The 25,726-nt window shown below is 40.8% G+C and overlaps 1 protein-coding gene and 1 long non-coding RNA gene across 51 annotated transcripts in view; one reads left to right on the forward strand and one right to left on the reverse strand.

Moving 5' to 3' along the window:
- Positions 1-25,726, forward strand: part of PPFIBP1 (PPFIA binding protein 1) — a gene marked incomplete at its 5' end in the record, with an annotated part of 115,153 nt that overhangs the window by 63,339 nt on the left and 26,088 nt on the right. For 20 of the 50 annotated variants that reach the window (XR_014502082.1, XR_014502083.1, XM_083399472.1 and 17 more), the window contains 12 exons: positions 2,054-2,137; positions 5,372-5,577; positions 10,426-10,512; positions 12,711-12,824; positions 13,865-13,996; positions 15,867-15,959; positions 16,770-16,862; positions 18,372-18,486; positions 20,318-20,350; positions 22,255-22,316; positions 22,681-22,765; positions 24,545-24,702. Coding sequence is in view for 46 of the 50 variants with exons in the window: in XM_083399451.1 (XP_083255577.1) it covers positions 2,054-2,137; positions 5,372-5,577; positions 10,426-10,512; positions 12,711-12,824; positions 13,865-13,996; positions 15,867-15,959; positions 16,770-16,862; positions 18,372-18,486; positions 20,318-20,350; positions 22,255-22,316; positions 22,681-22,765; positions 24,545-24,702 (1,262 nt within the window). The remainder of the gene's footprint in view (positions 1-2,053; positions 2,138-5,371; positions 5,578-10,425; positions 10,513-12,710; positions 12,825-13,864; positions 13,997-15,866; positions 15,960-16,769; positions 16,863-18,371; positions 18,487-20,317; positions 20,351-22,254; positions 22,317-22,680; positions 22,766-24,544; positions 24,703-25,726) is intronic. The other 30 variants (XR_014502080.1, XR_014502081.1, XM_083399476.1 and 27 more) reach the window with 3 other exon arrangements.
- LOC310658301 lies at positions 15,968-19,321 on the reverse strand. Its single transcript, XR_014502203.1, has 3 exons — positions 19,221-19,321; positions 17,778-17,861; positions 15,968-16,443 (listed from the first exon to the last, which is right to left on the reverse strand). It is a non-coding gene; the product is annotated as an uncharacterized lncRNA (long non-coding RNA).

Below are 25,726 nucleotides of genomic sequence, written 5' to 3' on the forward strand. Positions count from 1 at the left end.
GCTGAAAGTCTGTAAATTTTGAATAATTTTGATTGCGACTGTCTACCATATGAATTTACAGCTGGCTAAACTCCCCAAATCAATCCTAAATTATTAAATCGATGCCCCATCAAGGCATCAATTTTGTTTAGAGGTGCCGGCAAACACAGTTTGTGAAATGGCATTGTCATTTGCACAGATGCTAGCTTGATCCCGCCCCTGTCTCCTTGGTAACTGAGATGTCTGCTTCTTGCTGCACTTCACAAGGTGTTAGAATAAATTCTAAAAAGTGAGAATGTAAACTGAGGGATTAAGCAACGTTCAGCGGCTGCAAATACAAGGGGGAGGGTTAATCCTCCATTTAAGCTTTATGAATGAAGCTGCAAGAGAGTTGAACTTTAGCATGGCACTTTCTGATTGCTGCCTCTGGTCTGTTAGGCTTCTGTGTGTTTGAGTGGCCTTGCAAGCAACGGTGGAGCTGCTGCTTAAATCTTCTTTTGTGTCTTTGTCTGTGCCAGCACTGATGTAGTCTATTGAACATGGTGCCCATTCAGGACCAGATTTTCCACCATTCAGAATACGTAGGTTCCCTGGAGTCTGGCACATGGCAGATGAGAAGCGGGGAAGGATGAGGGTGTGAATGGAAGAGGCTGGATTGTGATGTGTTCTTGGGGACGTGGAAAATAAGGATGTGCAGGGGGCATATAGAATAGAAGAATGTTGAAGCGCCAAAATACATTACATGAAATTGCTTGTGCATCTGTTGTTGGATGCTAGTATTTCACTTAGGTGGGAGATTTGATTGATTTCTTATGTTATGGGGGTGCAATTTAAAGTAAACCTTCAAAGAAAAAAATGACGCCAACCCCCTCCGCAAAACCTGCGCTAGCCCTTTCCATAACATGCTAGTTTTGTTTGATTTGCAGGAGGACATTTCAATGTTTGATTCTCGTTTGAAGTGGCCACAAGCAAAAAGCTCTACCACTTGCCTTTCTAATAATGTATGTTTCAGCTCATGTATGGAGGCCAGCAACAAGACCCTGATTGGTCGGCAAGCAGCAGGCTACAAACTCTCTTGTTTTATTTATTAAATTTATATCTTTCCTTTCTTCTCAAAGGAGCCTCGAATGGCTAACAACAAGTAATAAAACAATAAAAGCATCTTTTTTTTTTAAAGTGTTTATCACATCATGTTGTGGTAGTTTGTGGCAAACTATGTATTTTTAAAGAAGAAAAATGGTTCTGCATGATTAGCAAAAGCCACTAACAGAAATAAACTGCTTACATTTTACAACCTGTCAGCTCCAAGCTTGTGGCTGGCAAATGTGTGGTATCTTGCATAAAACCCTAAAACATGAGAACAGCTCTTGGGGAGAGCATTGGGAGCCTCTGTTGTGTAGAGCCTGTGCAGCTGGTGACCAGCAGTCCACATGAAGCCACCCAGCCATTTTCTTTGGTTTACCAAGTATTTGACAGTTTCTCTGATTTTGCCGTCCCAGGGAGGCCCACCACATGCCCCTGGTGTGCTGCCTGAATCGCAACTTGTGTGTGCTGGTTCAGTTTTACAACATTTTTCTTGCAATTTTTGCAGCTGGTTATGAGCTGAAGCTATAAACCTTGTTGTTCTCTTTATAAATCCCATTGTAGCTAGCAGGACACAACTGCAAAATATGTGGTTTTTGAGGGTTTGTTAAGACCTCAGTTCTCCTGTGAGCTAACTTTTCATCTGCCAGCTTTAGAAGGGAACAGATGTTCTCCAAACCAGACAGGCTATAACTGTGCATGCTGTTGGAACTAGGCATTCTGCAGGAATGCAGTCTCCCTCCCCACACAAACGCAAGGTTCCCAAGCAACCCAGCCTTGCCTAAAGCAGGCCTGGCTGACGTGCACCTGTGGACATTGTTGGGAACAAAATCCTGTTCTGCAAATGCTGAAGTGAAGTAAGGAGTTGGACTAGATGCCCCTTGGGGTCCCTTCCAACTCTGATTCTATGATCGTTTGCAGATTGCTTAATTTAGTTGTGGCTTCTGAAGGGTTGAAAAACATGTTTAACATTGTCGCTTCATTACTTCAGGTATTTGCAGAATCCGGAAAATGATGAGTGATGCAAGTGAGATGCTGGCTGCCGCTTTGGAGCAGATGGATGGCATTATTGCAGGTAGAACATTAACCCAATGTTTTCTTTTAATCTGCTTGATTGCCCTTTTGCTCCTGGGGGGGATGTGTTCTGGAGTAGGAAGACACTGAGCATGGTGAATTTCTCTCTTCAAAAAATCAAACCGAAACTTCTCTTCGCAAATTCATTCAAACCAAACCATTAACTTGCTTGAAGCTCTTTGCTTCACCCTCACCATCTGCTTTTCAAAGCTGTCAGGTGATGTGGCTCCTACTGTTGCAGTCTGTTCATTTGAGGGAGGAATGTTTTCCCCAAATGTAGGTTAAAGTGTTGTGCGTGTTGGAGGTTATCAAAGGGAGAAGGGCCACGAGGAGCAACCTGGATTATGTTAGCACATAAAAGGGGATGAAGTGGTAAAATTGTGCCTGGACTATGGCAGAGATGGCAGGTGGGGGAATTGCACTGTTGAACAGTTTTTTCATGGAGATAAACATTACCTACTCATAACCAATCAGCATATAAGAAGGGTAGGCCTGCATTACCTTTATGTACTAGGGTTTTGGGCATGTTCCCATCGATGGTCCACATTCCCCCCCCCCCCCCCCATCTAAAGGAGCACAGCCCAATAACAGTTGGATCACCTCATCAGCTATTTGTGAGAACTAGGTCTCAACTGCACTGCCTCTCTTACTCAGTTCTGAAATATATCCCCAGGGGAAGGGATCTTCCGGCCAGGCACACTAGCATTTTGGTTTGATTTCATGCCAAGCCAAGCTGTGCAAACAGCTGTTTAAACTAGAAAAGTATTCTGAGTGGGTGCAGAAGACATGAAGGTGCCGAGTTTCCAGATTAGTGATGTTATTTCCCTTGCAAAATACTTTCTGAAATGGATAATAGCATATTATTTCCTCCCATCCATCTCACTTCAGTCATATAGATTTTCTAAGGATTTGCATCATAAATACATGTGTCCAACAGATGTGAATATAGCATATTTCTACTTACAATTGCATTTGCGTTTCCTTAAAGGTTATTGTCTCCAGACTGACCTTGATAAGGCAATCAAAGGAATACGAATAAAATATCCAAATTATCAACACTATGGTGTAGAAAAAGGACTACATTTTGTCAGTGAAGTACTTGAAAAATATTAACTTATATCAATACTCAAACTTATGTGGCTTTATTACTGTATTTTTCCACTCAGATTTAAGAAAATGGGGGAGATGGCCCAAAGTATAAAACGCCTCCTAATTTTTGAGATTATTTTTTAAGAAAAAAAGCATAGTCTTATACATGGGAAAATAATGGTATTTATTTATTTATTTTTATTTATTTGGGAGGGAGGCTTAGCTCCTGTGAATTTGTCTAATCCTATCAGCCTTGATAGTAAAACAGAGCTTCTGTGTTCAGGAGCAGATTATTATTATTTACTATTATTACCCCTGAACTGCAGATGTGAGAGAGATCATGCGAGCTTCCCAGAGGACCCTGACTCTTGTTTTTCTGGACCCCGTTGGACCGAGGCCTGAACCAGCAAGGTGGATGCACCTTGCATAATATAGCACCTCATGAGATGTTGCAATAAATAAAATACACAAAATGAGAAAGAATAACCTGTGCTCTTCCTCTAAATACCGTATTTTGCCATGTATAAGACAACCATTTTCCTTTATAAAAATTTAGTGATAAATTGGGGGTCATTTTATACACGGGTTAATATGGTGAGGAGCCAGAGCAGAAGATCGTTGAAAGACAGCTCAGTGAACTTTCAAAAGAAGTTCAACACCTCCTTTAGCTGAATTACCTCTTAGTTATTGGCATGCATATATGCTAGTGAAGTAGATGACCTGAACTTGGACAGAAGAGACCTTGGTTCAGATTCCCACTCAGTCATGGAAGTCATTGTGTGACCTTGGATCTTCATTATATCTTTCAGCCTCACTTTCCGAACAGATGCCCCATGAGAGTTACTTAGGGCAGGATATAAATATGATAGAAAGATAAATACTCTATTTGTAAGATTTATATCTTCCCTTTCATTGTAAGCAATTATGGATTAGGGCACATTTAAATGAAAAACTAGGCAAAACCAGTCAATTAAAGAGTAAATTCATTTCAAATTTGAAATGCTTAACCCGTTTTACTGTGTTAATCCTGGCTGGAGGGAAGAGACGGGTTTTCAACTGGCACCAAAAAATGAGTGCAGAAGCCTGTGCTTTTGGAGGTCTGTGGTCCACACAAACAGCTTGCTGCAAAGAGGCCTAAAGTGGCAATTTAAAGCTGGCCTTCACGCAGAAATGGTTCCATGTGTAGTCACCTGGGCTTGCTCTCTTCTCTTGCTCCCTGGGCATCAGACTTTGGAGTACAGATGCTCAAACTTCGCTCCCTGCAAAAGCTGTAGCCTTTGCTGCCTAAAGCACAGTTCACAGCTTTCCGTTGTCTTCTCTCCCCTAGCACTAATAGTTAAAGGATTCCCTTGCGTCCACGCAACATACTGTGATGCCTCAAAAATTCTGTTCTTCAGAATTGTTGAGGTCACAGCTGATGTCTTCTGTGTGACTGTAGTGTTAAAGCTCAGTTAATGGCTGCTATTGAGGCATTAATTAAACCATATATGTTGCAAAGGCTGCCCTGCAAGCAGCAAGACCAGAGGCCTGGATTGGATATATAGCACAAGAGCAATTTTCATAACACTTTACAAGGTGACTTCAGGTTTAGGCAGACCTGTCTACACCACTATGCAGTAAACTAACTGTCATAATTCATTTGTATACTGTAAATTAGTCACCCACATAATCTGGTTTGTAGGGTTTAATGTGCAATTATTCAAAACTGCAAGCTTGTATAAATCAACGGTAGTACACAGGACACAGAACTCATGTATTGCAGCAGAGATACCTGAAAAACCTGGGTTTGAATCCCGACGAAGCCTTGAAGTGCTCAAGGTAACTTTTGAGCGAGTTACATTCCCTTAACCCTGCTCCTAAAGGGTGAAGAGGGGAAAAATGGGATAACCTATATTCTTCCTTAAGACCTTGGAAGAAACGTAGTATACAAAGTTCAGAAATACATAAATAAACAGCTGAATATTTTCTTCATGTCACTACAACATTGGTCACACCTTTCATCAGGCAATATGCTCGCCAATTTGGGTTGATTTTTAACCTCCATTTTTGTAGCAGCTATTTCATTATTTTGACTCTGTTTCCCTCTCCTCTGCCCCACACACGCACATGTGCTGTAGTCAAGTGTTTAAATATTTGTGCTGTCTAGGTTCCAAGGCTCTGGAATATTCGAATGGCATATTTGACTGCCAGTCCCCGACTTCTCCATTCATGGGGAGCCTGCGAGCGCTGCATCTCGTGGAGGATTTGCGTGGCTTACTAGAGATGATGGAAGCGGATGAAAAAGAAGGATTGCGGTGTCAAGTCCCAGATTCGACAGCAGAGATTTTGATGGAATGGTTGCAGAGCCAAATGGTAAGGCATTTGCATGGATTATTGGCAAATACAATGTATGTAGTCATACAGTGTGGGTATGTATGTGCACCGCTTCTGTGTTTGATCTTAATGTGCACTGCTTAATGATTGTCAAATACTGCAGTGCTGCTAAATGCATATCAAAGCCCCACGTTGCCACGCTGCATTTTTGCTTGATTCCCTTAGGCTGTTTCGTCAGGTTGCTTCCTTTCTGTGTTCCTTTCACAATGATACCGAATACATTATATGTACTTTATTTTTGTCTTCATCCCTGTTTTGAAAAACAATGCCGCATGCTTTCCCCCAATTTTTCTGATTTGAAGGTGTGAAGCTAGGGTTGCCTAATGTCCAGATTTTCCCAGACTTGTCCTCTTTTGCAAAGGTAAAATCACCATCCAGGCTGATTTTTAATATTTTGCAGAACGTCCGGCTTTTTATTTTCTCTACCGTTATTACCAGGGCTGCTCCAGGCTTTGTGGTGGTTCCAGTGGCTGCCAGGCCTGCCATGGCCTTTTGGGGGCTGTGCTGGGCCTGGCAGCGCCTCTGCCTGGAGACACAGCGTCTTGAGAGCAGGAGGCCAAGTCTGTTGTAGAGAGGCATATATCTGTTAGAACATCCAGATTTCTTGACAAGGCTTTACAAATCCGTGTAATAAAGGGGGTAGAAATAGAGTAGAAATGTAAACCACGATTATTAGCAGTATGATTGTTGTTGTTTTTATGTGTGTAATGGCTGCTCGCTAAACAAAGTAAAATGGAAGGTAAGAGAGGGGAGGCACTGGCGGAGGAAGAGGAGTGCGGGGGGAGCGTCCCGCAGCGCAATCCCGGCAGGGTTCCATTGCGGCTGCCCCACCCCACTCATGCTGGGTGCCCTGCCCCCAGGACGTGCGCCACCCCTACCCCGCCTGCTCTCCCCCCCCCCCCGGTGGCAGAGCATGAAACTTTGCCACTGAGGGCAGGGCAGGAGGGGGTGAGCGATGGAGATACGGGATGGGGAGGTGCCTTGAATTTCTCTCTCAAAATGCTAGAGGGTATGTCATTTTCATTTTCATTTTCAATATGTCATTTAAATATTTCAATACACCTGCACAGAAACTATTACTACTGTTTTTCTTCCTCCTCCCCTCTTTCCTGGCCCACCTACAAATGTGTCCACTTATTGCTCTTTGGAATATGGCAACCCTAGCAAAGCCCAGACTCCTGGTAAAACTGTTGGATATTTCTAAGAATTCATGCGCCAGTCTTGGTTCAATTGATTCAATCTGCCTTGTGGCTGTTCTTATTACTCTAAATTTTATATTGTACCTTAAGATCCCAGCTCACGTTGAGCATGACAGTGTTTTTACATAGCAGTGCTGTACTGAATCTTTGTGGGTTTTAATTTGTAAGAAACTTGACATTTTGGGTTGGGAGGATCTTCTTCTGGAAGAGGTTGGTCTTTGTGAAATATGGTGAATAACTCACAGCGTAAGTTACTCATGTGATAACTTGATGGGGGAACGGCATCTTTTCAGTGCAAAAAAAGAAGGCTTTTTTCAGTGTATGGAAGAAGGGCAGGGGGGTCGATGGAACCCTGTGGGTACCAGGGAAAGCCACAGGGTGCAAGTGTGCCTACGAGCAACACATTGGCAATCCATGCACAACATATTCTTCGGACAGGTCCAAAAATGGTAGAATACTGGAATGCAGTCTTGACAGAAATAATAAAAAAGTCATTGAATATAATAATAATAACAAATTTGGATGTTAACTACCAGAAGGTCCTTTAATTGCATTATTTGGCTATCTTAAAAGACTGGTATCCCAAGATCTAGAAATGGCAATGAATCTGCCAACAGATACTTGAATGGCCATTTGCCAAAAATGGAAAAAAGCTAGAACCTCCTACAATAGTAGCTTGTTTAAAAAGAATCTGGGAAAAGCATCTAAGCATTTAGCACAATTATGAAAGGTAGTTAATTATTTGGTGCCTATTTGAACATAGTGGTGGTCATTTAATGATTGAGCAATAAACTGATGCAACTAAGATCAATAAAAACAGTGGGGGTTTTTTTGTTTTTGTTTTGTTGAAGGGCTGGTTTGATGTTCCAATATTTATGAGAAATAAGCTAGGTTAGAAGTTATGTTGCATCATTTAAAGTCAATAAAAGCCAAAAGTGAGTAGTGTGTGTTACCTAGTGAATAGAGATATTCCTCCCCAAGCCCTTGATGATAGAGTGTGGAAATTCTCTGAAGCACTTAAAAAATGCACCATCCATAAATGTTAGATTCTAGTTTGAAAGGGAAGTCGCCATTGTTTCTCTGCCCCAGTATGCCTTGCTGGGACTGGAGATTGTTGCAGCAGGCATGGTCTAATCTGACTATATCTGCAAAACTCCTCCTCCCTCCTCCATTCCACTTTAAGACTATCACAAACAACAGACTTGGGCATTTGGGCAGGCCAAGTAAGGTATTTTACTCTTCCTTCCCTTTGCTTTTCAAGTTATTTAACATCCAGACTGAAGACAACTTCCAGAGATTGCAAAAAAGCTTGCTCCCTACTTTGTGACTCTTCCGTTTGGCCCTAATAAAGGGCATTTCCCCAGATGACCTTTTATTGAGCATTCATCCCGACTGGTTTGCAGTGTTATCCAAAACTTTCCACCGCCATTTCCCCATCACTTTCCTTTGGGGGAAGTGAGTTTTTTGCGCATGACCCATCTCCTATAGCCCTGAATTTTCTAGCATGTGATTGAATACCACTTGAAATTAACAAGAGTCTGGAAGCACCCAAATATAATACACTGCTGTTGCTGCTTGGACTAAGACAGCTTGCTGCACGATTTGTGAGACCTGTAACTATTTTTACAGCTCATGCTCCTCTGAGGGCAAACCAAGTCCTTTGCAGAGCATGTCAGTCTCCTCTTCCCCTTGGTAAGGACAACTTGTTATTGAGAATCGTCTTCCTTTCCCAGCCTCGGCTTTAGTTCAGTTCCAAAATAATTGCAGGCACCAAAAACAGTAGAGCCAAGGTGCCTGCCTAATGCCAGTGGACAGGGAGTTCTGGGTTCTGCTACACTGAAATATGGATTCCTTGCAAATGTGGAACAAATCCTGAGCGGCAATAAACATGAAGGGTGCTTTTTCAAGGTGGAATCTTGCAAATGCTCAATAGATTTGCTTTTCATGAGCCTTAAGATGCCATCTGCTGGAAGAGAGGTGTCTGTGCAACCGCAGCTCAGAATCTCCTCAAACTTATGGGATGTGAAGCTTATGGGATGCAAACATGCATGCAATTATGTAGAGTGCATTGATATACCATGGTTGATACAGATAAACCATTTAAAAGGAAGGGCCCATGGGAGAGGGGAGATCACACACTGGTTATTTTTTTTCTTTCACAGGTTTCCTTTATTGTAAAAATGGGAGAAATAAAATTTGAGGAGTTTAGCAGGCTTGTAGGGGAAGTTCAGCCTGGACTTAAATTTGCTTTTAATCCAATTTAGCGTGAATTTAAGTGTGGTTTAGCAATAAAATACCTAGATTGAACTTCACACGTTTTCAACAAGAGATGTAGAGCATTGAGCTGCAGAGCAAAAAACACAGTATGATGATTATCAAGTTAACAATATTTTCCCCTGTCATGCCTTCGGGCAGCCTTTGTTTGTTTGTATCAATTTGATTTGCTTCAGAAGTTTTTAAATTATTATTATTATTATTTTATTTTGTCTTGCTGCTCAGCTGCATTTCTTTGCCTTGCAGCCATTTTTGGAAATGCTGAATGTGCAAGAAATGAATTTGGGTCATAGGAGGCGAGTTTCTCACTTCTCATTTTCAAGATCCCCTCCAACCTTCTGGTGCTGAATTATATATTTATTGCTTCAGGCCTCCCCAGTCTCGCTCATTATATTTCAGTGTTTCAAAGACTACGAAATGACCTCACTTGCACTTAGATGTTGCTTGTACATATAAAAACATGCTTCACGGTGAATAAAATTCCATTCCCGTTCAACAAGGAAAATGTATTATTTAACCACAAATGGTTAAATTTCTTAAGATTCAGGCTGAAATTTCTAATTTTCAGAATCCTATGTAGGATCCTGCTCTTGTGTGAGCAGACTATCTTCTTCATAACACACTTCTCAGGCAAGGCTTCCAGCTGATCCAAGCATAAGGTGCATAAGATGGGGCTGTAACCTTTGCAGTACAGTATCTTTTATTGGTCTTCCATGAATCAAGACTCCCATCTCCCGGTAACTCATTACGAGCTGGACAGATTCAGGTACCAACCCAACTAATTGTGAATTTTGGCAATGTTTCTTCACCAGACTAGGGAGACCCAGTCTGGAACCTGCTCAACTACAAATCTCAATTCACACACTCTGGATAGATGGAAACAAAACTGGGGGGAGAATCGTGTATTCTTATCTTTAGCTCAATGGAAGAATAAATTTGAATAGGTAACATACAAAAACTCTACTGTCTAGGGCTATTCTCATACTAATTATTTCTAGTTCGTTGGGAAGCATGTGATAGCATTGGCCTATGTTTTGTTTTTTGTTTTTTTTTAAATGTGTCACCCAGCATTTAGCTTCCTCTTAGTTTTTGATTTAGGGGCATGACATAATCACCCTGTTGCTTCTTAGATCATTGAAATGTTTGTGGGTATGGCATTATCAGCCTTTTCACATAGGATAATGCAGTGTGTGTGTGTGTGTGTGTGTGTGTGTGTGTGTGTGTGTGTGTGTGTAGCATTGGTGCTGCATCCTGAAGCATTTGTTGCACTCATCTGGAATTTTACTTAGTTCTATAATTTGAGTCATTCTGATGGAACAGTCTTAACAGCAGACCAGTGTATTTTGTTTTCCAGACCAACGGTCATATATCCACAAATGGAGATGTGTATCAGGAGCGGCTTGCACGTTTGGAAAATGACAAGGAATCTCTTGTACTTCAAGTAAGTTCTTTTCCAAGTTTGTTCCTTCTTTGTTTCTATGAAGAATAGAGCATTTGATGTCCATTTGATCACTCTTGACTGTGGGTTCACAGTGAAGTTTATATCCTCCCCTCCTTAAAATTGTATCAGATGTGCAGGGATCAAGGCATAGAGAAAATGTTCTTGAAAGGAAGAAGAAAGGGAATTTTCCTTGAGGAAAAAATCCCACATTTCTCAGTTGCCATCAGCTTTGGCTGGTGGCTCAGCTGCACCCTGGTTTGCCAAGGAGAGCTTCCCTTCTGTTGTTTATGCTTTGATAATCTCTAGGTTAGATCACTGCAACATGTTATACATAGGGCTGCCTCTGAAGATGGTACATAAATTGGTGGCCAGGTTGCTCACAGGCAAGACGGCTTGAGCATATAACACTGATCCTGGCCCAGCTGCACTGGTTGCCAGTTAGTTTGCAGTCCCAGTTCAAAGTGCTGGTTTTGAGCTAAAAAGCTTTAAACCACAACACCTAAAGGATCACCGCTCCTCATATCATCACCTGAGGGCCTTCATCGTGTGCCTCGTCCACGAGAGGTCAAGAGAGTGACAACACAGAAACAGGTCTTTTCTGTGGTGGCTCTTTGCTTGTGGAGCCACTCCAGGGAAGCTTGTCTGATGCCTTCATTACTTATCTTTAGGCACCTCTCAAAAACTTTCCTCTACAACCAGGCCTTTGGCCTCTAACTGTAGCCTTTTAAAAGTGGGTGTGATGTTTTTAATGTACAGTCGTACCTTGGAAGTCAAATGGAATCCATTCCACTTTGGAAACCAAAGCACGGCTTCTTATTGGCTGCAGGAAGCCCCGTCATATGTTTGGCTTACAAAAATAGTTCGCAAACCGGAACAGTCACTTCCGGTTTTGCAGTGTTTGGGAGCCAAAATGTTAGTGAACTAAGCTGTTAGAAAACCAAGGTACAACTGTATTTCTTTCCCCTCTTGTTTGAATGTATCTGTATAGGGCTTTTGTCTGTCTGTCTGTCTGTCTGTCTGTTTCTTTGTAAGCTGCTTTGGCTTTCTCTGGGCAAGATAAAGTGAAATAATAATAATGATGATGATGATGATGATGATGCAGTTCATCATGACACATTTTCCATGTGTCAGTATGACTGTGCATGCTGTTCCCATGTCCATTTAATGTTTACAAACTGTATTCTTAGTGGAGCCTCCCGGGCCCTGGCAGGGTATATTTGTTTGTGAATTAAGTATTGTCTCCCCCTTAACCCTCATGGAGAAATTTGCTGGAAGGGTGAATATAATCGTTCTTAGTTATATGGTAAGAATTGCTGTGGTAACTTTTGTGCCCCTGTTCTGTCTTTAGTAAATGAAGCCTGCTTTATTAGGGGAAAGTACCATTGGTGGAAAGGACTCTTCAAGTTACAAGTATTAACTACATAGAAGAAAAAGCCTTGCTGAGGAAGAATCAGCATAGCTTCTGCAAAAGGAAGTCCAAAAGTTGGCCTGCTTCAACATTTCTGTCTCATTCAACTTTGATCTCTTTCAGTGATCTGGAGATTCTCTTTCTTGTGTGTGTGTGTCTACGTGCCACAAGGTGTGTACACATGGTCACACGTGTGTGTGTGTATTCACTAAAGTTGGCCTTCCTTTTGCAGAACTTAGAGAGTCTCAACAAGCATCTGAAAAGAGATAGTCCAGCAGATGTTGCATATTTGGGCTTCCACGTAGCCTTGGACAACATTCCTCACCAAAACCTCCTAAATAAACTTTGCAGTAATGCAAACAAGGATAGGTTATTTTTGCAGATTAGCTACTGGCTAAACAACAGAAAGCACAGAACAAGAATAAATAGGTGGTTCTCATAGAGGAAAGTAAAAAGTTAAAAGAACTCCCATATTAGACTTAAGTTTATCAGAACAAGTTAACTCAAGTCTGTAGAAAAATTATGTCTCCTAAGGGAACTGGTTATGTATGTGGATGGAAAGTTTAGTCCTGACGTGCTCTGATTGTCCTTTGCCATTCCTATAGCTTTGTCTTATCAATAGTGGTTTGTACGTCTGCCCTGATCATAGTTGGTAGTTGTTCGGATAATCAGAAATATAAAGCATACCCATCATCTTTTTGTTTGTTTGTTAGTTATGTAACTCCAGATGGAAATGTCCTACCTAGAAATGAGGTGCATTGATAGATCTGTGTATCCTGTTTTTGTGCAGGTGAGTGTCCTTACGGACCAGGTGGATGCTCAAGGAGAAAAGATAAGAGATCTGGAGCTCTGCCTAGAGGAACACAGAGAGAAGCTGAATGCCACAGAAGAAATGCTGCAGCAGGTATTGATGGAAATAGGAATTTTTTTAAAAGTTCATTTTTCTATCAGTCTTTGTTGCTTTTTTGCAGCTATTTTAGTATTAATTATTATGTTGCTTTTGTTAATGGGTCTATTTAAAATGTAAAAGGAAGTGAAAATGGGGATTTCCTGCCCTAAAACTATTCAAATTGTGAACCAGTTTGAATAAAATGGCAAGTGTACTGATGGTATAAAATATACCAGTGGTCCACATTAGAAGAAGAAGAGAAGAGGAGGAGTTTGGATTTGATATCCTGCTTTATCCCAACCCTAAGGAGTCTCAAAGCGGCTAACATTCTCCTTTCCCTTCCTCCCCCACAACAAACACTCTGTGAGGTGAGTGGGGCTGAGAGACTTCAAAGAAGTGTGACTGGCCCAAGGTCACCAAGCAACTGCAGGTGGAGGAGCGGGGAATCGAACCTGGTTCACCAGATTACGAGTCCACCACTCTTAACCTCTACACCACACTGGCTCTGCATTCACTCACACATTAGACCTGCATTGTGACTAGATGCTGGGTCTAGAAGTTCTGAAGAAGGATTTTTACTAGAGCACTTTTTATTCCTACAGGCTATGATTTTATTTACTTGTCTATTTAAAACACTACTGCCCTTCAAAATTCTAAATATTATCAATAAAATAAATGTGTTAAAATGCAAGAAATCCATCAACACCCACAGTTAACCAGTTGCACCTGCTGAAATCCCCATAGGATTAGCATAGGAGCAATGTCCCATTTGCTTACTGGCCAGTAAACTATAAACTCCGAATCTCATTGTAGGAATAGTTGTCACTGACTAAATTTCCTTTCAGGAAGCTATTTTGGTTTGCTTGGTCTGCAGTCCTAATGCCACACAACTGACAGTAAGCCCATTAAATTCAGTAGGACTGACTTCTGAGTAGATATACTTAGGAGTGTGCTGTTGCCATAGGTTTTTTCTTGTTTTGAACTTGGAGGTCTACGCTTATGGTGATATGAAAATCCAACGAATAGCTCTCAAATGAATCAACTCTTCTTATCAGGAGCTCTTAAGCAGAACATCCCTCGAAACTCAAAAGCTGGACCTTATGGCAGAAGTTTCAAACTTGAAGCTCAAGCTGACAGCTGTGGAAAAGGATCGACTTGATTATGAAGACAGATACAGAGACACAGAGGTAAGGTAGATTACTCATGGCTGAAACTTTTGTATCTTGTAATTCCTCAAACAAAAGTTTGTTTTGATATTTGTGGTGGAGGAGTGATATTTTTATATCCCTTTTACAAATGAAATTAGTCATTTAGGATTTGCCTAGACCAGAGGTTTTCAACCTTTTTGAGTCCACGGCTCCCTTAACCAGCTACATTTTCTCTGTGTCACCCCTGTGGGACTCAGGAGCCCAGTTAGGTCACCCCTCACCTGCCTGGGAGCCTCTCACCCTTTTCCAAACACCCTCCCTCAGCCTCCTTGCCCCTCCCCTCTCCTTGGGAGTCCTCCAGGCAGATGCTGCTGCTGTCCCTGGTGTCTGAGCTGCCCTCCTCCCAAACAGAGGTGCCTTCTAGAGGCACCCTTCGCCTGCGGAGCTTATGGCCAGGGCTGCTGCAATAAACAGCTATGTAAACCTTTGGGAGGCAGAGATGTGAGGGGGCGTCAGAGGAGGGAGAGGAAAGAGAGACAGAAGCCGGTGTTGCCAGTGGTACCCCTGACCAACATTCAGGGCACCCCAGCGTGGCATGGCACACTGGTTGAAGACCACTGGCGTTGGCCATCACAAAAATCCATGCACAACTTGTGACCTGCCAGAGCAACTGTTGTCCACCAGTTCCGCCCAGTTCCGCATTGTGAGCTGCTGGTCCCATGCAAATCACAAAAGCCGGAGGTTCAGTTGAAGCATTTGGGGCCAGGATTCAGCCTGATCAGTCATTTAAGCTAAAGTACTGGAATTTTTCACGCAGTCCCTCTTATGTTATATGCGGTCCAGAATAACAGAGTGTAATAAATAAGTATCAAGAAAAGAAATTGGAATAATCAGAAATAGTAAAAGGTACAACAGCAGTTTGCTTGGAAGCTTCTACAAAGGAATTCATGTATCTTGTAATAGACAAGATTGTTCAGATTCTCTTACAAAAGTACTTTTACCTATTACATGATAGAGGATTTTTTCATGCCCTTCTTGTCTGCTCTCTAGAACTATCTGGTTGCTCACTATGGGAAACAGAAAGCTGCAAGTGCGCGAATCCTAGGTCTGCTCTAGCAGGCCTGCTTTTTGCAGCGGCTAACCAGATGCTAACCAGGAAGAATGTTTCTCCCTCTTCCTGGAAATTGGTACCCAGAGGGATCCTGCCTCTGAACACTTAGTCATCATAGCCAGTAGCAGCCATAGACTGTCTTTTACATTCAAAGTTATATAAAGTTATGGCCGTTGGCACATCAGGTGTCCATGAACTTCATAGATTAAGTACTTCTGTGAATAATTTCTGTCTGCCAGGAGTTCCCACACTCCCACACCCACAGGTCTCTGAAATAATGAGGTTTAGGTTCATAGTTTCATAGAAGTGTAAATTTGGAAGGGTCATTTAGCCAATGTGGGGCTCAAACCCGAGATTAAGAGTCTCATGACTGAGCTATCCCAGGCAAGCAAATGCTCCGGAAGAGGTTTAGTCATGATGGCCACATGAACCAGAAAACTGTCTGTGGACAAACGCTGGCTCCCTTGGCCTGAAGCGAGATGAGTGCCGCACCCCACAGTCACCTTTGACTAGACTTAACCACCCCGGGGTCCTGTACCTTTATCTTTTTTTACCTAGTAACTTACTACATTTGGAAAACAAGGCTCTCGAGTAGGCTGAGAGGGTGTGTGTGTGTGTGTGTGTGTGTGTATTCACTAAAGTTGGCCTGCTTGAACATTTCCGTCTCATTCAACTTTGATCTCTTTCAGTGCCAGTAAGAACGGTTAGAAAGAGGATTCCAACTGCTTTGCTTTACTCTCCCATGAATTTTCAGTTTAAAATAACAATTACTTTTCCTGCCTTATACTTTTTAAATAGGGCTTGATGCAAGAAATTAATGAATTGCGGCTAAAAGTAGGAGAAATGGACAGCGAGAGACTTCAGTATGAGAAAAAGCTTAAATCTACCAAAGTAAGTAATGTGAGCTGTGTGTGAGAGGTTGAAAGGCTGTTTTCAAAACCCGAACCGATAAAAAGAGGGTTGTCTGCTTTTGAAAGAAGAATCACGGGGGCACCAGTACTGCTTGACACCATACTTGATTATACTTTGATATTTGTAGGCATTTTGTAAAGGGGTGGTTCACTGATGTGGCAGTCCACAAACTGTAGCCTTAGAGGTGTGCAGGGTCGTAAGTCCAGGCAGAATCTGCTTGTCAGGCAGGGTGGAGTCGCTGTGGTATCATCCTGGAAGAGGGACTGCTGTTTCTTGCTGGCAGGGAGAGCAGCCGAGGTCGGATGAGATGCGGCGAGGTGGCAGGAAGGCTGGAGTAGTGCAGATGAACAAGCAGAGCCAACTCGGGCGCTCCTGAATTGCATTTTCGCCATGCGGACCTTCCTGCTACTTTGCTCCTCCTGGATAGCAACAGCAGCCCACTGCCAGGAAGTTACTTCTGCATCTGGGATCACATACAGGTGATGTTCATATGAGCATCCAGATAGGAAGTAGCATCATGGCAGCCCCAACATGCATGATTGTGGTGTATTTTTGAGCCACGCCAGCAGTCCCAAAGGTGATCCCGCTGTCTTTATGGGCCAGCTCATAGAGAACCCATTGCACAGAATGTTGCACAGCTTATGTAAGAATCCTTTGACAAACTGGAAGAAAGTTTCATGAAATCCACTCTGGTTTATTTGGACTTAAATGTGTTTCACGAGGGATCATTTTTAGCCTTGTTTCTTTTCTGTCTTTACTTCTCTTTCACCCCTCTGTCTCTATTACCAGTCTTTAATGGCCAAACTTTCTAGCATGAAAATCAAAGTGGGCCAGATGCAGTATGAAAAGCAGCGGATGGAACAAAAATGCCAAATGTTAAAGGTGTGGTAGATTGGTTGGGCCTGGTTTTCAAATCATTTCCTGACCACAGCGTTTTGTGACCCCGTGTTCCATTTTGTGTTTCCGCCTTGTTGTTGGAGTTTGTGTGTGCTCTTCAAAATATAACTGTTTTTCCTGCACATTTGCTTTTTAAAAAACAGTTTTCATTTGGGTCTGTAATGAGGGCAGTGCCCAGGATGAATTTTTAACCACGGCTTCAATAACATGAATGTGTTGACTAGATCATTCATTGATAGTGGGCATGTCTACACTAAAGACTTAAAGAGGTTTAGCACTTTTGTCTTCTCAGAGAACCCTTGGAATTGCTTTTACTCCCCTGCTCCCAGAGTGTTTTGGGGAAGCAGTACTGGGTGAAAATGGTATAATACTGATATAAGACAGTATTGTAGACATGGATATGAATACACACACCCATAGCCATATACACACGCACACATGTGGAGTTTCCTGTTCAGCACTTGGTGGGAAGGAGAATGGTCTTAGCTCAGTGGTAAAGTATATGCTTTTTTCGTAGGAGGCCCACAGTTCCATCTCTGGTGCCTCCAAGTAGGGCTTCAAAAGTCTTTGGCTTGAAGCCCCAGAGAGCAGCTGCCAGCCAGTGTGAGCAGAACTGGTCTGACCCAATATAAGACTGCTTCCTATGTTACAATTGCCAGTTGTGTGTGTGGATGAAACTGTTTATGGCCTGAGCAATACATGGAGTTTGTTCTTACAAGAAATCTCCATATCTTTCCATAGTACATGGCAGTTTCATATGTATTCTTCCCTCTTCCATCTACCCAAAATATCATACATACATTATTTCACTGCACTGTTAAATTAGATTTTATGCTATGAGCATGCCTCGAGTTGTTTTTTGGTTTACCGCATTAAGGCTGAAATCCAGTGCACACTTACCTGGGAGTAAGTGGCTCTCATTTCAGAGGTATACATGCTTAGGACTGCTTAATGCAACACTTGGCGAAAGTGTTTCATGCATGTCTAAAAGGTGAATAAAATCCTTTTAGTGTCACTTTTCAAATTCAAATGAAGACATTATTAAACATTTAAATTGGAGATGGGATTGCTATGATTGGGAGGCAGGCTGCCCATGCATTTTGTGATGCAGGGAGAAATTGTTTGATGTAAAGACTGTAAAAGGTTTGATGAGGGCCCTGTGGAACGCCCTCCCACCAGATGTCAAGGAAATAAACAACTATCTGACTTTTAGAAGACATCTGAAGGCAGCCCTGTTTAGGGAAGTTTTTAATGTTTGAAGTTTTATCACTTATTATTATTATTATTAATAATCTGTTGGAAGCTACCCAGAGTGGAAGGGGAAACCCAGCCAGATGGGAGGGGTATAAAAATTATTATTATTATTATTGATTTCTAAAATGAATTTTAATCTGAAGACCATCTCTAACTTAAATGATTAACTTCAGTTTAGGACTGCCTTTTAAAACACAAAGCTAGTTTTTAAACAGTTGTGTTGATTTTCTGTTTGCGCAGGAAGAACTGTCATCATTAAAAGATAAATTAGAACAGAAGGAAACTGAGATAAAACAGTTGCAAGAGAGACTGGCTCACCAGGTGAAAGGAGATGGGGTGGACATAAATGACAGAGGTAAGGCAACTGGCACTGAAGCTCCCTAAAGCCATGGTGTATCTACTGTGTTCTGTGGTTTATGACTTGTCTGTTCTAGAAAAAGGCTCAGTTAAACCTACAGACATAGGCCGGTGTATTAGGGTCACTGTATTTCAAAAGTGAAAAACACAAAAGTTGTTGATTGAACTTTTTTGGGGGAAATCGAACACACACTTCCTTGCTCTGTTGGCAGACATTTTGCTGATTTTTTTGAAATTACCCTTGGACGTATGGCAACCCTAGATGTATGCATCTTGAGACCGTTTTCTGCTGTTTAATTGCAGGAAGAATTAGAATTGTCGCGTTGGAAGGGACCAGGGGGTTGGTCGTCTAGTCCAGCCGCCTGCAATGCAGGAATCTTTTGCCCAACGTGGGGCTCAAACCCACAACCCTGAGATTGAGAGTCTCAGGCTCTACCATCTGAGCTATCCCAGAAGCTGCCACCTCTCAAATCTCAACCCATAGGCGTTTTAAAAGACACCCTTCATAGAAAAAGTAATATCATATTCATTGGCACATGGCATCTCCCTGGCACCTGATTTTTTCCCATGGATGGGTCAGGTTCTCAGGGAATACTAGTCTCCAATAAACATGGTAAACTAGGTGGCCTGACCATTGCTTTCTGTTTGTAGTAAAGGGGAGAGGTTATGTACAGGTGCACAAGACTCAAACTAGGTTAAAATTTATTTCTGGAAAGTAATGAGTGAACAAACCTGGAGAATGTTGACTTCTGCATGGCTAAGATAGTAGCATATTTAAGATTTAAATTGGCTGAATGCTGGCAGGACAATGTATAACTGCTTCTCTTTGTAGGATGACGCTGCTATCCTGTTGCTTAGCAACATAACAAAGCATAACAAAGCAACAATTAACATATATTTAAATTCATTTCTCCATGGTCTGCGTTTTATTTCCACATAGGACTGCTTTATTTGTCATGAGTGGTTATGTTTAAATGATCATAGATCTGCAAAATTACCCTAGGAAATTACTATCCTCTAGGATGTATTACTAGTAATAAAAGATATGTTCACATGTTCAGATTGGGATGAATTCCTTGATAGAGTAAAATACAATCAAGAGAGAAAATAGAGCTTATTTATTTATTTATTTTAAATACTGATGACTGTCCTATAATCATTGCTCTCAAAGTGATTTAAAGCAAAATAAAATACAGAATAACATATATCATAGACAGAACAGCAGAGTTTTAAGAACGAGGGGATAAAAATTAACATTCCTAAAATGCTCGCTGAAATAAAAATGTCTCAAAGGGACACTGAAATCCACACAGCTTTGCCATCTGAGGATAAGTTATTATGTAAATAAATCCCAAGTTGAGCAGTTTTGAGAGATCCTGGGTATTATCGTGTGTCAGTGACAGATTCTAAAACAATATATTTCAAAAATTAATTAATGGTGAGGCTATGGCAGCATGGATCTCATAAGTACGTGGATGGGAGACCACTGGAATATAAGCATTCGAAAGGAAAGATGATTTGCAAATATCAAAAATAAATAAATAAAAAGATTACCATAGTAATTATTATAAATAGTTGTATCTTGGCAGGTTCAAAATAGGGATGGGGATGTATGTAAGAATGTGCTGAATTCTTCCCTCTGCAATAAGATACAAAACCTAGAGTCACTTTTATGAAAATTGTAAGGGGATGCAGCTCAAACACTACTTTATTATATGAATCATGAATAAGAACTGTACTGTGTATGACTTTATTTTCATTACTGTTGAAATTGCTTTAATGCTTATAAACTCCATCTAACTTCAAATTCAATGGGTTTTCCTGCACAGATGAAAATTGTAAAAAGAAGCTCAAAGACAAAAGTAAGGTTTTTGGTGTCTTTCCACAAGAACTTACATTTGACACACTTTTCCAGTACAGCTTTCTGCATGTGTCATATAAAACAATTTTAACAAAATGCTGTTAGACTGCTTCATCTTCCGTCCTCATTTTCAATGGAAATCCAAATGGAAAGAGTAAAATGAAATCTTGCATTTTAAATCTTCCATTTTTTTGTTTTGAATTAGAAAGCATTTGATCCAATGATTTCTTGCCTAAGAAATAAACTAAATATTTAATAAACAACCTTCTATTTTAATCTATTTGCCAGGATTAATCTCAGCATAGGCTATATCTATATATTCTATTCTCACAAGAACAATCGACTTTATTTCTGGTTTATTTTATATCTTTCTGTTTTTGGTACCCTCTAAGAGGAAAAGCAATTGGGCCATAAGGCCACTCAGAATTAAGGATGCTGTCAAGAGACCTTGGTTTCATCAGGCTAACTTTGTGGGTTAGTTTCACACCTAATCCAGAACCATGATCTGGCATTGCATGAATGAACCCTGTGTTTGCGTGTTCCAGTGCTTTCTCTCACTACTGATTTAATGAAAAAACATCCAAACAGGACAAACTATTCTTTGTGCAAACCATAGTTTGAATGTCATTTGTGCACAAACTATAGCTTTTCTACTTTGCATGTAACTACAACCTATGATTTGCTACTAAATTGGCAATGAGGAACTAAACTGGAGCACATAGAATAGAATCATAGAATTGTAGAGTTGGAAAGTACACCTCTTACACATGAGGTGGGAGGGAGAAGGAAGCACAGAACTTCTTCATGTAATACCAGACCATGGTTTGGTGTTGCGCCTGAGCCGAGTTGCAGTTGGATTGTGAACATGGAATACAATGATATTCAGCTTTGCTCCACTGATACTTGAGTATTTTTGGAGAGAACATAGGAAATTCTGAATGAATTGCAACTGACATAAGGGAAATAAGTTTTAACCCAGCTGATATTTAGTAGGAAATTAAAAGATTGTAAGGTTTTAATCAGGGAGTGATATGTAATACATTTTTCTAATTTATAACTCTGAATGGTATGAATGTTCATTGTTAATGAGGATAAAGGATGAAGCAGAGTTTATAATGAACTCAAGTTTTAACCTCTTTTTATATTTGTGCTGCAACTATATATTTTAGCATGACTTTTCATCACAGCAGATATATATATACCATCCCATCATGATTCTCTCATTTTTACAACCATTCTTAGTTACGGCTAAGCATCACTATGCCATCAGTTTCTTTTATCATTACCATCAACGGCCTAATTCCATTGCTCTTGTTGAACGTGTTAGTATCTCAAAGGAATGCTTGGCTGCTGGCACAATGAAATATTGTTGCATTTCATGTTATTAAAATTGGTTTAATCTCTAAGAACTTGTTTATAACATTTAATAATTTAAGAGAGAGATCTAGGGCAAGTGTTGCATTGCATTTTTATAGAATTTTAGCATTGTAGTGCCAAAAAATAAGTATTTAGTCAGATCAGCCATGGTCATGTTGGGTGGCAGGCTACTGTCACCTGAGATGCTTGAATATGGAGGGGGAAATGATTCGCTTTTCAAGGTTATGTTACAAAGAGTGCAGAAACAATGTTTGTCTGCTTTAGACTCTCTTAAAACATCGTAGGTGTGTGAGATATGATGTTTACTGATCTTTGTGAAAAGTTATGAAGGTAAGTCACTTATAACTTGCTCCATAAGAGCTGTGTTTGATTTGCTTTCTTCTTTTTGAAATGTTCAGATTGTTCTGAAATGAAAAGGAAGTGATTGCTTCTGACACATTATAAACTTTAGAGTTTGCTTTTAAAAAATGGTTCTTTTTAGCTTTCTGCTTGCACTTCAGTTGACTTTTGGTTGTTTCTGTGTTTTAGATATTGAGGTGCAGAAAATGAAGAAAGCTGTAGAATCTCTAATGGCAGCAAATGAAGAAAAGGTACCGGAATGTTCTTTAGATTCATATTTGTTTATGCAGTTGAACTTGTGGATTCTGCAGAGAATCAATAAGATGGGAGCACAAATTATGGCCCTTATTAAGGGGTAAGAATCAATATCAATTCCCCAAAATGAAAATGGCAAAGTTTAAGAGTGTAATACAACAAGTGGGACTTTGCTTGATTAGTGCGAGTGATTCTGAAGTATTCTTTGTCTAACACCTTGGATTTCTTAACTCACAATTCTCCATTGTTTGCCACCACCATTTTTATTTTTTGAAATTGTGTTATCCAGTATTCCCTAGAAGTGCAGGGAAGCAAAAGACCAGTCTTAATTACAACAGATAAGAGTCTCTCTTTCTCCAGGATCGGAAGATTGAGGAGCTTCGACAGTCTCTCAATCGATATAAGAAAGTGCAGGACATGGTGATACTGGCCCAGGTCAAAAAAGGTACCTCAAGAGCTTTAACATGGGTCGTTTTACAATGTTTTACCATATGTTTGTTCTCCTTAACTGAGTAACACCATTCTGTTTTCAGTGAAATGGCCAAGTAACCTCTCAAGTTTAGGTTCTGTTTACATGCAGAAGACATAAATCATTCCTAAAAAGAACCGGTAGATCTGGATACTCAAGGATTCTTCAGTTGCCTGTTAGCATCTCAGGATAGTCATTCATTTGGGGCTAATGTTTTAATCTGAAAACACTAATGGCACATTTCATTGAAAATTAATTGGTCAAGTTCTGTTAATTGTAATGGGAAGACTAAGAACAGTGCTTAATTGCCTCTCCTATTTAAATACAATGACACTTTAAAATGCTTAACTTTTGTGTATGGTGCCTAAAGTGTTCTGTGGGTCTGGATGCCCTTCCTAGTCACAGCCACTTGTATTCAAAGCAATCTCCTACTGTTTATTATAGCTGGAGCAATCCACAACCTTTCAGTTTTGTAATCTGTATGACAAATACTGATTGGCAGAGTGGGGTTTACAAACTTTAATTTGGAAGTGAAGCAGCAGGATGAGATGCAGTTGGTTTTTGTGGGATTCAATGAGTTAGTTGAATGTCTTTTCTTCTTATTCAACTTCTTCAGTAATTGATTGCCATTCTCCATTTCCAATTAATTATTACCCTCGTCCATTTTCTGCAATGGGGATAGCTCAAATAGAGAAAGATGATGAGACCATGGTGTCTGACAGATGATTCAGCTGAAATGTTCAAACAAGGTTTTGAATTTGTGCTTTGACAAACGAACCCTCAACTTTTTAGGGAATCTCATTAGGTAAAAGCAACTTAGGATATTACCAAAATGCAAAAATGTACATATAAAAGTTTTCAAATGTAAAATGTAAAACTTTACATGATGAAACCATGGCCATTCCCCAAAGAATCATCACTTTCACTGTTTGCAGGCATTTTGTAGGGGATCATTAAGGCTGAACTGTAGATAAATTTATCCTTTGAGGTCTGAAATGGTTTGCAGCATTCCATACAGCCTTTTTCTGTGTGCTGCTTGCTTCATCATATCTTGGTCTCTGCTGTAGAATAGCAATCTCCTGCCTTTATTTCTTCCCTTGTCGTACATGTTTATTCCCCTAGTTCTTTCTGTTTGATATGGAATTAACTTGGTTGTGCTTTACAGTAGAAGCTTCTAGCAATCCCTTCCCATGGGCTTCTAGACCAGGGTCCATTATCACTTGCATGTGGTCTGGCACATTCTTGGAAACGGCAAATGCATTCACATATGAAAGGCCTTCCAGGCTGAAATAATGTCATCTGTATCAAAACAGGGAATCTGTTGTTGATTTCTTCCCTTGAGCTAGTCTACCCAAGTGCAGTGAGGAAGACCACTGGCATGACCATTTCCCCTGATTGCCTCTATTTTTATCACACTTAGGCTGCACTCCTGTACCTGCTCACCTGGAAGGTGAGCCCCATTCAACTCAAGCTGGAATTAGTTTTGAGTAGATATGTTTGCAATTGCCTGTTAGGATCGCAGCCTTTGTGTGTCAGCAGCTGCACAATTGCATAGTGTGTGCGGGTGCCCAAAGGAAGAAATCAGTATATCATGCATCCCTTGGAATTGGATTTAGCTTTTAAGCACCGACGTATGTTCAGCAGTTGTTTTAGTTACAAAACCATAATCCCTAGACTAGAATATCAGCCTGAGTATTGCTAAGCCTGTGTTCAGAGTGAGAATATTCATATAGAATTTCTCTTCTGTGGTGTTAGGAAAGGATGATGAATGTGAGGAGTCTACAAACTCAGGATCTCTTTCAATGACTTTGTCAGATGAACAGATTCTAAACGAATCTGAGAAAAGTCCATCCCCGACACCAGGAGAAGGCTCTCCAAACTACGAAGAGTTTGGAACACAAACTCCTGAAAAGGTATTTCTTTAATATTTCTCTCCCTGCTTCTAGATTTGCTTTCTTGTAAACTTAATTAAACTTTGTACTTGTAAAAGACTTAAATGTAAGGCTTAACTTAGTACAGATTTCCTTGTTACATAGATATATTTCCTTTCTGGGTCTTGTGATTTTGAGGTGAAATAGCTACATGATGATTTGTGGATTAAATTATTTTTATTGCTACGTTTAGTGACAGTGTAAGGTAAAGGGACCCTTGACCGTTAGGTCCAGTCGTGACCGACTCTGGGGTTGCGGCGCTCATCTTGCTTTATTGGCCAGGCAGCCGGCGTACAGCTTCCGGGTCATGTGGCCAGCATAACTAAGCCGCTTCTGGTAAAACCAGAGCAGCACATGGAAACACCGTTTACCTTTCCACTGGAGCGGTACCTATTTATCTACTTGCACTTTGATGTGCTTTCGAACTGCTAGGTTGGCAGGAGCAGGGACCAAGCAACTGGAGCTCACCCCATCACAGGGATTCGAACCGCCAACCTTCTGATCGGCAAGTCCTAGGCTCTGTGGTTTAACCCACAGTGCCACCCGCATCCTGAACAAAGAGTAAACTGTGGATCAAATGTTCAGATTCCCCATCCCCCGCCATCTCCATTAACCACAATGAGGAAACTTGGGAAGGAAACTGGAGTGTGAGTGGGGATGGGGAAAGAGAGCAAATGATTCCACAGCCCTCTCCTGGTTGAGGAAGCCATGATTTATATTACAAAAGTGTCACATGACTTAAGGCTGCAATTCTCTGTGCGCTTGACTAGGAGTAAGCGCCTTTGAACACAGTAGTGCAAAAATTGCATAGGATTGAATCTCATGAACCAATTTAGAGGAGGACTGCAATATTAAGTTGATGAATAACATTGATTAAGAAAGGTACCTGGTTTATCACAAGGCAGATCTTTTTTAAGTGGTTGGTTAATTTTTAATACAAGTAGTTATTAAAATGGAAGTATCTGGGGCTGTCATAGTCATTCCTCCATCGCAGAAAAGGATACCA

The sequence above is a fragment of the Podarcis tiliguerta genome, assembly GCF_965153285.1.
Source record: "Podarcis tiliguerta genome assembly, chromosome: 10".
Classification (NCBI taxonomy): Eukaryota; Metazoa; Chordata; class Lepidosauria; order Squamata; family Lacertidae; genus Podarcis; species Podarcis tiliguerta.